The sequence below is a fragment of the Lathyrus oleraceus genome, chromosome 5, assembly GCF_024323335.1.
Source record: "Lathyrus oleraceus cultivar Zhongwan6 chromosome 5, CAAS_Psat_ZW6_1.0, whole genome shotgun sequence".
Classification (NCBI taxonomy): Eukaryota; Viridiplantae; Streptophyta; class Magnoliopsida; order Fabales; family Fabaceae; genus Lathyrus; species Lathyrus oleraceus.
Genome location: NC_066583.1, coordinates 17,339,665 through 17,351,923, shown reverse-complemented (window position 1 = coordinate 17,351,923; position 12,259 = coordinate 17,339,665). Strand labels below are relative to the sequence as shown.

At 36.3% G+C, this 12,259-nt stretch overlaps 1 protein-coding gene across 1 annotated transcript; it reads right to left on the bottom strand.

Annotated features, from left to right (window-relative positions):
• Positions 1 to 109: 109 nt before the first annotated feature.
• Positions 110 to 3,112, bottom strand: LOC127078484 (uncharacterized). Its single transcript, XM_051018940.1, has 3 exons — positions 3,035 to 3,112; positions 1,973 to 2,950; positions 110 to 139 (listed from the first exon to the last, which is right to left on the bottom strand). Exons 1-3 carry the CDS (start codon positions 3,107 to 3,109, stop codon positions 110 to 112), a joined length of 1,083 nt encoding a protein of 360 aa, XP_050874897.1. The 5' UTR covers positions 3,110 to 3,112.
• Between the last annotated feature and the right edge of the window lie 9,147 nt (positions 3,113 to 12,259).

The following is a 12,259-nucleotide window of genomic DNA, read 5'->3' as shown; positions in this document are numbered from 1 at the left end:
TTTGTAAAATTGTAAGATAATAATTTGTAAATTTTATCTCTTTTAAGAAAATGATATGATTGGAATAAAATTAATTTGCAAATAGTATTTTACAATAAATTAAAATAAATTATAAAGAGATTAATGGAGATGTACTAACCTAGTAAAAAAAATTACACAATCATTCAATAAAAATATATCATTTTGTTATATCATATAAATAATTTTACAAAAAAATTAATATGATTTAGTGGGATATAATCGTTATTGATCGAAAATGTAAAATTAATTTACACTATCAATGTATCATCCATTTTCTCAATTGTAAAATAATTGTTTAAAATTTAAAATTAAAAAAATAAATTAGTTTAATTAATTACTGAAATAATTTTATACTTTTTTTAATAACTCTTTAATATATATAATATTTTATCATTTACTTATAATCACACTATTTCTAAAAGTAAAAATCAAACAATATTTGAATTAGTTTTTAAAAACAAATCAACCAAACAAGTTTTTTCTTTTATTATCTCAAAAATAGTTTTACAAAACAAAGCTTCCAAATAAATTTTTATTTTGTTTTCATCCTTAAAAACAATTCTTAAAACTAATTTATAAAACAGTTTTTAAAAACAAAAAGTTGAAATTGAATCAAACAGGCCCTAAGAGTTTTTCATTTATAATAAGTTTATGATTTTTTTTAAGCAAAGAAAAATCTATCGGCAAATTTACCGAGATAACCCACTTTTTCGAAGAAATTCCCAAAATAATCCACTTTTCAAAAAATTTCCCAATCTACCCCACTTTTAGGAGGAGGCGCCAATTGGATTGGCGACCCCTCTTAAAAATTGCAAGGAGGCGCCAATTGGATTGGCTAGGGCACCTGCCCTAGCCAATCCAATTGGCGCCTATGTGTAATTTTTAAGAGAGGGCGCCAATTCAATTGGCGACTCCCTTAAAAAAGCCTCAAATGAAAAAACCTCCAACATGAAAGTTGTAGATCTTTTCAAGACAATGAATTTGGATATAAATTTTGCATTATTTGGATTTTGTATGAGAAAGTTATGGGCAGTTGAAGTTGGACTGCTGAGTTTTTGAACTGTTATCTGACCTATAATGTCTTGCATTATTTCATGTGTTTCTTTTAGGAATATGGAGTTTTGTCCACCATAACATTTGAAGTAGACATCTTAAATTTTCCAATGCACTTGGTCCCACCTCAAAATAATTAAAAATGAGTGAGTTAGGTCTTTGCGAACTTGACCTAAAATTAGGGTTTATGTCAAAACAAGTGGATGTGAATTTTGCCAAAAGGGACCAACTTAAAGCCCTTTAGTTTGAATGATAAAAGCCTCAAATGACAAAACGTTCAACATAAAAGTTGTAGATCTTTTCAAGATAATGAATTTGGACTAAAGTTTTGCATCATTTGCAATTTTTATGAGAAAGCTATGGGCACCTGAACTTGGACTCTTTGACATTTTATCTGTTATCTGACCTATAATGTTTTGTATTATTGCATGTGTTTGTGTTAGAGTTATGAATTTTTGTCCAACATAACAAGTGAAGTAGACATCTTAAATTTTCCAATGCACTTGGTCCTACCTCAAAATAATTAAAAATGAGTGAGGTAGGTCCTTGCGAACTTGACCTAAAATTAGGGTTTCTGTCAAAACATGTGTATGTGAATTTTGCCAAAAGGGACCAAATTCAAGCCCTTCAACATAACAATAACAAGTCCTTGAATTAGGGTTTCTGACCTATAAATTTTTGTATTATGATATGCGTTTATTTTAGAATTATGAAAGAAACCTAATGTTTGGAGTTGACACAAAGATAAATTTGACATAATACGAATTGATATTAATAAAATTTGGATTTTACACAAAGAATCCTAATGGTGATGACCGGGATCACCTAACCGACCTCCGGTCCCACATCCCCTAGCTACCCTAACCCTTAGCCCTAACCCACGTTGACGATTCTGCACCGGTGTTTGTTCATCTGATGGTCCAGGAGCGTCATTACCTCCTATAGGAGAAGATCCGTTGAGGTATTCAGCCAACTCAGCATAGTCTTCAGTATTCAATGATGGTGTACCGGCGTAGCTGAGCTCATGACCCATGCCAGAGAAGTTGGGGTGCGGTTGACTCATGGATGGGCGACCGAGACGGTTGAAGGGAGACATGGGTGACAATGATGGGTCTAGGAAAGGTTGGAAAGGTTGTTGGGGTGTTTGGAAGAGATATGGTTGTGGGATGTTATGGTATTGTGATGTTTGGGGTTCTTGGCTACGGTAGGTGATGGGGCGGTTAGTGTTTTGGGTAAGGCGACTTTGGTAGGGTGATGGTGTGGGTGCGAAGCGATGTTCGGTCGAAGGTTGATGGTCCATTTGTTGGTGGTGGTATGGGGGATGTTCTTGGTTTTGGGGTTGGGTGAATGGCATGTTTTGGTTGTATGTTTGTGTGTTTGTGGAACGGAAAGTTTTTCGGATAGGTGGTTGTGAGTAACCGGGCTGAGAATGTTGTTGGGGGTTAGATGTTGATCCTTCTTGTGTGTAACTTGTCTGGCGTGGGTCGTAGAGGTACATATCATCGGCGATGAATTGAAATCCAACTGATCTATACCAAGCCATATAAGTACGACTTGGTTTTACCTCATTTGGCATGACTGCGTCAGTTAAGACATGGTCATGACGGTGCTTCCACTTGCGACACTCTGATCTTGCGAAGGTTTGCCAAGGGTTGTAGTTCCATTGGTCGTTCACTTTACGCATATGCCATTCTCCTAGGCTAGCTGGGGGATCTGGGATATTCTGGACCATACCAAACTGCAGCTTCACACGATCGGTGTTGTGCAGCTCCACTGTTGTGAACCGTATTATCGGTGTGCATGTTGTCCATACGGCTGCGTCTTCAGGGTTGATCTGATGCTCATGATCCATATTAAGGTATGGACGCCAAATGAACTGAAATGTTAAAGACGATAGGATTTAAATGAATGTAGAAAAAGTCAACATAATATGAAGAAATAATGAAATTATTTTGCTTACGTCTGCCGGTCGAAGGTGATCCAACAGGTTGCGATATTGAGTAATACAGTGTCTCGGACATCTGTTGTAATTCATACCGCGTGCCGACCATCTACACCAAAAAGTTAAAATAAATTAGTTATGGGTAATAAACTGTAAGGAAGGAAGTAAAGATATAGCAATTTAAACAACTTACTTTTTTGCATATGGAAAAGTGAAGGGGTTGTTATTGACCGGTGCTAGAGACGGTAGTCTTGACCAATGAACTATAGAGATAGGCTAGACATGCGGATCCCCAACTATAACTACCTATTCTATCTATATGTCTAAGTAAAGGTAAGTACATAATATGCATGCTAGAACCACTACCTTCGGGAAATAAAAAGGATCCTAGTAACAACATTATGTAACACCTAGTTTTGATGATTCGAGCATCTTCGGTAGAATGCTCATCTAAATAAAAACTATTATAATATGACTTTAGGCGTGAAAGTAGTATACCTTGTCCCCTAGCATTATCATCTAACAAATCAGTGTTTAAAAGCTCCATGCAAATTGAATTTGCATAGTTGGTCTTACCATTAACAACTTTGCCTTCAATTCGTAGTCCTAAAAGCATGTAGACGTCTTCTAACGTCACGGTACACTCACCGGTTGGAAACCAAAATGTGTGTGTCTCTGGCCTCCATCTTTCGCATAAGGCTAGAATGAACTTGTTATCTATAGACCAAGACATAATTTTGCTAAGGTGACCAAAACCGGCGAGTTCAACATAAGGTTGAATCATCGGGTCCATTGGGACAAATTCGTGGACTCGAGTTCGAAACCTTGAGACATCCTATAATAGAAATAATGTAACACTTGACTAAGTCGGTATTTCAAAATAAAATGGGGTTGGTGGAGATGAAACATAAAAAAGAAGTATAAGAAAAAACTTACGTATGTCGCGATGTTTGACACTGTTCCTCTGTGTGCTTCGCCCATTGTGAGTAAAGACATATTGTTGGGGAGTTGGTGTAGATGAAAATGGAAGATTTTGTTGAAGATGAAATTGTAAAAGAAGTAATGTAGATGAAGTAGTGAGAATTGTAGATGAAGTAGTGAGAATGTTGGTGTGGAAGAATTGTTGAAGGAGTGGATCAATTTATAGGCAAATGGAGGAGTGCATGAAAAATTGTGTTTGCATGGTGTCTCCACCTCATTTGGCGACCATGTATAATATTAAAGAAGGGGCGCCATTCAAACTGGCGACACCATAGGGTACATGCATGCAAGGCTAGTTCTGAATGCTTGGTTTCGAGGACTGACTCCATGGGGGCGCCATTCAAATTGGCGACCATGTACAAGCCCTAAAGGTAGGCGCCAAACCAATTGGCGCCACCTTCTGCATGTCTGACACTTGGCATTGTTGTCTCCTGCATACTGAATAACTCACTTATGGATGGCTTGCATGATTGCCACATCATCTCTGACCATCTTAGGTGTCCGACACGTGTCTGTCTTGTCTCCTGCATGCTGATGACTACCTTCTTGATAGCTTGCCTGCTTGACACATCAAGTCACACTGTCTTGCAGGATTGACACATCATCTCAGACACGTGGCTCTCTAGTATCCTGCATGCTGAATACTCACTTCTGTCTTGACTAGCTAGCATGCTTGACACATCATCTCTGACCATCTTAGGTGTCCGACACGTGTCTGTCTTGTCTCCTGCATGCTGATGACTACCTTCTTGATAGCTTGCCTGCTTGACACATCAAGTCACACTGTCTTGCAGGATTGACACATCATCTCAGACACGTGGCTCTCTAGTATCCTGCATGCTGAATACTCACTTCTGTCTTGACTAGCTAGCATGCTTGACACATCATCTCTGACCATCTTAGGTGTCCGACACGTGTATGTCTTGTCTCCTGCATGCTGATGACTACCTTCTTGATAGCTTGCCTGCTTGACACATCAAGTCACACTGTCTTGCAGGATTGACACATCATCTCAGACACGTGGCTCTCTAGTATCCTGCATGCTGAATACTCACTTCTGTCTTGACTAGCTAGCATGCTTGACAGACACATCAACTCATGACTACCTAGCATGCTTGACACATCAACTCACACTGTATTGCATGACAGACACCTCATCTCTGAAATTACTTGCATGCTTGACACAGTATCTCAGAGTAGCTTCAATGTGAGACACTAATACCATGTATTTAAGTGTCTTACTATCACATTCATCTGCACTTGCAAAATACTTTTCATCTCCAAAATACTTTTCATCTTCACTCACATTCATCTGCACTTGCAAAATACTTTTTATCTCCAAAATGTCATCTTCATCATTATACAGTATCAACGTTCACTGCAACGGTGAAACTTTTGAGTCTGAGCTTCATGGTTTTTGTTTTAGAAACACTGATACCATTAGAGTGACAATGAAGAGAAATGCAACCTTTTTGCATTTCAAAAAAAGAATACAATCCTTTATAGCATCAGGTATTGTGTCAAAGATGACATATCAGAATCCTATATTTTTTTAGAATGGTCAATGCAAGTTTTTCCCCCTAAAGATACGAGACGATGAAGATGTTGAAAGCATGTTTCTTAGTCATGAACATTCAGGCATGGATTATATCGAGTTGTACATTACTATACAACCATGTATACCGTCTCAACAGTCTCAACTAACCGATCAGGATCCAGCTGGTGAAGATGCTGCAGATGATGCACAATGGTCAGATGAACTCAACCCAGAAGCCGAAGTAGAGGTCGACGTTGTTGATGAAGAAGAAGAGGAGACTGAGGTACAGGTTGATCACATCCTGAACAACGACGATGAAGATGAGGCTCAACCACCACCAATACCTCCTACTCATGCCTACAATCCTCCTCAACATATGACAAATATGGATATTCACGACGATGAAACGTCCGACAGTGTCTTCTATAATCCGTATCCGAGACCAGTAGGCGAATTAAAGGTGGGAGACATGTTTCGTACCAAAGAGGAATGTGTCTTGGCAATAAAAAAATACCATATGAACAACTTTGCTGACTTTACAGTGAAACGCACTGACTCTAGAAGGTATGTTATCGAATGTCGTAACATGCTTTGTAAGTTTCGTTTGGTTGCATCTTACAAGAAGAAAAATGACTCTTGGGAGATCGCCTCAATAGACCCACCACACAGTTGCGTTGCAACTAACGTTGAACAAGATCACCGTAAACTGAGCACAACTTTGATATGTCAAGACATTCTGCCATTGGCAAATAAAGACCCATCAGTGAAGGTGAGTATAATTATATCCCATATCCGAACAACATATAATTATACTCCATCTTACAAGAAAGCATGGATTGCGAGGACAAAGGCTGTTGAGCAGGTTTTCGGCAACTGGGAGGACTCATTCAAGGAATTACCACGGTTTTTATGGGCACTAAAAACTTATGTCCCAAGAACTGTGGCAATTCTGGAGACAGTGCCAGCAATGATGCCAGAGGGAACGTGTGCTACAGGTAATAGAATATTTCACCGTCTTTTTTGGGCATTTGACCCGTGCATCAAAGGTTTCGCTTTCTGCAAACCTCTCCTGCAAATTGATGGCACTTGGTTATACGGAAAATACAAGGGTACTTTGCTCATGGCAGTTGCACAAGACGGTAACAACAATGTATTTCCCATTGCCTTTGCTCTTGTTGAAGGTGAAACGGCTGGTGGATGGGGTTTCTTTCTTCGACATCTCAAAACGCATGTCGCTCCACAAGCCAATCTATGTTTAATTTCTGATAGACATGCTGCCATCGAAAGTGCCTACAACAACCATGACAACGGATGGCATGATCCTCCTTCTACACATGTCTACTGTATCAGACACATTGCACAAAACTTCATGCGTGCTATAAAAGATAAGAATCTTCGCAAGAAGGTGGTGAATGCTGGGTATGCTTTAACTCAACCGTCTTTTCAATATTATCGTGATGAGATTCGTCTGTCTAATGAAGACGCGGGGAGATGGATAAATAACATCCCAGTAGAGCAGTGGACAAGAGCATTTGACGGTGGTTGTCGATGGGGCCACATGACAACAAACATTGTGGAATGCATGAACGGGGTTTTCAAAGGAATTCGAAACCTGCCGATAACCGCCTTGGTAAGATCAACCTATTATAGGTTGGCTTCTATGTTCGCAACCAGAGGTGAAAGATGGAGTGCAGTGTTAATGTCTGGACAAGTATTCAGTGAGTGTTGCATGAAGGTCATGAAAGAGGAGAGCATCAAAGCTACGACACACACTGTAACAGTGTTTGACCGTCAAAGACAAAATTTCAGCGTCCAGGAAACAATGGACAACAGCGAGGGGAGACCAAATTTAGCCTACGCGGTTAAACTAAACAGAAGTTGGTGCGAGTGTGGAAAATTTCAGGCCTTCCGCATACCTTGCTCCCATGTCATTGCAGCATGCGCTTATACTCGTCAAGACGCTTACACCCATTTATCTGATGTGTACAAGGCCAACACCATCATGAATGTATATAGTCAAAGCTTTTCAGTACTACCAATGGAGGATTACTGGCCTCCATATGAAGGAGATATTGTTTGGCACAATGAAGAGATGCATAGAAAGAAGAAAGGAAGGCCAAACAACACACGTATCAGAACAGAGATGGATTCCACAGATAAAATGATAAGATTATGTAGTATCTGTCGTCAACAAGGACACAACAAAAACAACTGTCCCAATCAAGGAGCATCATCTAGATCTTAAGATTTTTGTAACATTTTTTTAGATCTTAAGCTTTTTTTTAACATTTTTTCTAGATCTTAAGCTTTTCCTAACATTGTATTTCTGTAACAATCAATCATTATATATCATTAAGTTCTTGTTACAACGAGTTTCATAACCAACATCAGTACAAAACATCTGAAAACATAAATAATTCTAACTGATTACAACAATCAAATTAATGTCGTCTCGACCGAACATCATTTCCCTAGCATCCTTATCAGTCTTCATTCGCACCCAACCAAAGATACTGTCAAGTCTCTCAATACTTATGATTTTTCCCCTTCTGGTATTTTCCCGTCTAACCATCGAACCAACTCCCTCTTCAGTTGATCTAACGTGGTGATGTTCCAAAACAGCATCACCAATTGAGGTTTGTCTCTCGCATAAATCACCTTACCGTATCGACGACGAACACCAAACATGATAGCCAAATGATTATATGAGTTGTGGAACAATAGGTCACACAACACATCTATTTATAAGACAAAAAAGGCATTTTATGAGGGACTCGCCAATTGAGTTGGCGACTCCTCTTAAAACCTACACATAGGCGCCAATTGGATTGGCTAGGGCATCTGCCCTAGCCAATCCAATTGGCGCCTCCATTCAAGTTTTAAGAAGAGTCGCCATATGAACAACTTTCATGTTCATCAAAAATCCATTTGAAACTTGGAAGCTCATCATTCATTTCAAAACATTATAGGTCATTTTGACAGAAACCCTAATTTTGGGTCAAGTTCGCAGGGACCTAACTCACTCATTTTTAATTATTTTGTGGTGGGACCAAGTGCATTGCAAAATTTAAGATGTCTACTTCAGTTGTTATGTTGGACAAAATTTCATAACTCTAAAAGAAACACATGAAATAATGCAAGACATTATAGGTCATTTTGACAGAAACCCTAATTTTGGGTCAAGTTCGCAGGGACCTAACTCACTCATTTTTAATTATTTTGAGGTGGGACCAAGTGCATTGCAAAATTTAATATGTCTACTTCAGTTGTTATGTTGGAAAAAATTTCATAACTCTAAAAGAAACACATGAAATAATGCAAGACATTATAGGTCAGATAACAGTTCAAAAACTCAGCAGTCCAACTTCAACTGCCCATAACTTTCTCATAAAAAATCCAAATGATGCAAAATTTATATCCAAATTCATTGTCTTGAAAATATCTACAACTTTCATGTTGGAGGTTTTTTCATTTGAGGCTTTTTTAAGGGAGTCGCCAATTGAATTGGCGCCTCCTCTTAAAAATAACACATAGGCGCCAATTGGATTGGCTAGGGCAGGTGCCCTAACCAATCCAATTGGCGCCTCCTTGCAATTTTTAAGAGGGGTCGCCAATCCAATTGGCGCCTCCTCCTAAAAGTGGGGTATTTTGGGAATTTTCTTGAAAAGTGGGGTATTTTGAGAATTTTTTCGAAAATGTGGGTTATCTCGGTAAAAAAAATCAAATCTATCATATAAGAACATATCATGTTATGGAAATACCCTGTGACACTCATCCAACCTTCCTCTTTTTCCATTCTCCCAACTCTCTGCTCCATTGCCTTGTCTTCTCCTAAAAGTTTTTTTTCTTCAATTTTTTCTTTTATTCTTTTTTAATATACGGCAACCTCATTTTCTGCATTAAGAAGCACAAACGTCTTCTCCATATCACTCTTTCATCTCCATCTCCATCCTTCATCTCTTTCATCTACGTTTTTTCTGCTGGTTTGTTAGTATATTTTTTTAAGGTTTATTTCTCAAACGTCTTGCTTCTTCTGTGAAAAGATATGAATAGATATGAATGAAACTATGTATTTTATTCAAAGTGGTTCGTTCCTTAATGATTGGGTTGCGTGAATAATTTTATATTAATCCTATTTTGCAGTTTTTTTCTATTTCGATTTTGCCTTCTTCATGATGAATCATATTTCTGGCAAGGTTTCTGATGATAAATATATATTTTTGTTCTCAATTTATATTAATTGGTATTTATATATGCAGATTTTAGAGTCGGCGGACCTTACTTTTTCCCTTTCTCTTTCAATTTATTTAATTTATACCTACCAAATGTATGATAAAATACTGCAGTGAATTCTTATTGATTTTTTTTTCTATTCTTTACATTGTACTTTTCATGAAAGTTTAGTTTTGGTTAAGAATTTTTTTTGTTATGTGTGTTTCATTTCAAATGAATTTTTAACTGTTTTTGTTTTTGTATATTTTTAGTTTCTTTGATTATACAACAATGCTCATTTTAAAGAAAGGTATATTCATGTGGTTAATTTTGTAGATGTGATTTGTATTTTTAATAGATGTTCTTCAATAATTTTAACTTTGTAGAAAATGTGATATATGATTTTATCCGGAATTACATATGTTTGGCTCCCTCCTCCATCCCACCTCATCAAGATTTCTACATGCTTTATTCATAATCAACTTTTAATGGATATAATATATCATTAAATATGCTTAATAAATATGGTGTGTTTATTGTTTGTATTATTTGTTTGAATCCATGGTATCTTAAATGTTTTATGTTGATTTGTGAATGAAATTATACATTAATACATGAGATTTTTGTTTTTTTGTTTTTACTTTTTCTTCTTCCACAGGATAGTTGGCAGATACCCGATACTTGGCATGATTCAAATGTCTAAGTTGGAGGTACTAGATAGTTGAATTAAATATATAAGTTTTTTTGGGTTGATTCATAATTTGGCATGGGAGTAAGTCATTTCATTCGAAAATTTCAAACTTAAAACAAATTCAAAGCGATTTAATTTGAGTCGGTGGTTTCAAGATTTTGGGGGTTAAACTAATTGCAAAATGTTTTTGTATGTTATAACACAGTGAGTTAAAATATAAATGATTACCTTAAAAATCACAAGGTAATGTTCACGTACACTGACAATCTAATTTTAAGAACTTATAGAGATTTAAAAAAATTGGTACCTTTATGTTCCAAAACACCACTTCTCTATATTATGTTTAAAAATAATAATAACTTTATCGCAACAGGTAAAAAATATTTTCATAAGTGAATCAATTTAAACTAACGGCAACATGGTATTGGTTAGATTTTGGTAAAATGTTAAAAGTAGATTCATGCACATTTAACATAGTCATTGCCTGCAACAGAAGTATATGCCTGTGATGAGTTGAAAGGAAATAGCTAACTGATTTTGTTTGTAAATAATAGTATTTACAAACATTAGTTATGAGAATTGAAAATCCAATGACTCTACTTGGTGTTGCCTTTTATGAAACTATAGTTAGATCACAATTGATTTTTGATCAGTCAGAGGCTCTCACTTGATAGGATAAACATGATACAAAATTTCATGATGGAGGAGTTTTTTTTATCGGTTGCTAATTTACTATCATTATAGAAAATTAGAAATTATATTATTTGGTTATTGGATCTTTAAAAATATTATTAGGTGCTCATTATAGAGTATTAGACCACATTTCTTATAAGCTTCGATGATACGTTCCTATAACTTCTACCTCTTTCTTTTGTTGGGATGAAATAAAGAGAAATAAATTGAATAATTTTTTTGGTATGGAGGAATGATAAATTATGATAAATTTCTTTTTCGGTAATTTTCTCTGAACAAGTGTCAAAATGGATCAGCCTATATGAGTTGGTCAAACAGACCGAAAAATCACACGGGTTGAATTTTAAAATTAGAGTCTATATTTTTTACGATCTTTTTAGTCCAACTTTAAAAAATCTATTATCTATAGAATTTTTTTTACTTCATACTCCTATAATTTTTTTAAAATATCAATTTTATCCTTAATTGGTTTTAACCAATTTATTATTTCATTTTTACCATTCAGTTGATAGTTCCAAAAATTACACATTCCACCCTCGCACCGGAATTCTTGGAAAAAGACTTCTGATATGTATTTTTTTCAAACAGGAAGACTTCACAAAAGACATCCAGAACACACCAAGTAGTAAATCGGAAGACTTCAAGAAAGAGTTCTGGTTATTTAATAAAAAAGAAACGTTCCGGAACATTTTTTGAAAGAGTTCCGGTAAACAAAGTGACACATACCAGAACTCTTTGAAGAAGTCTTCCGATATGGTTTTTATGTATTCCAGAACTCTTCTTTGAAGACTTCCGGTTTGCAATTTTTTTTTTGGATTTTTTTTTTTTTATTATGCAGGAATGAAAAATCTTCCCCAATATATGTGTAGATACTTCTGATGCGTTTATAACGAATGAAAGATTTGGTACACGAGAAGAGGTGATCAGATGGATTAAAGAGGTTGGAATCGATAATAAAGTAACTGTTATTATCAGTCGTTTAGATATTGAAACAGGCAAGAGAGGGAGAAGTAACAAATTAATATTTGATTGTGATAAAGGTGGGAAACACAAGAGTACTGATAGTGGAACCCAAAGTGCGTCTAAGAAATGTGGATGCCCATTTAAAATCAGGTCGACTCCGGTGAAA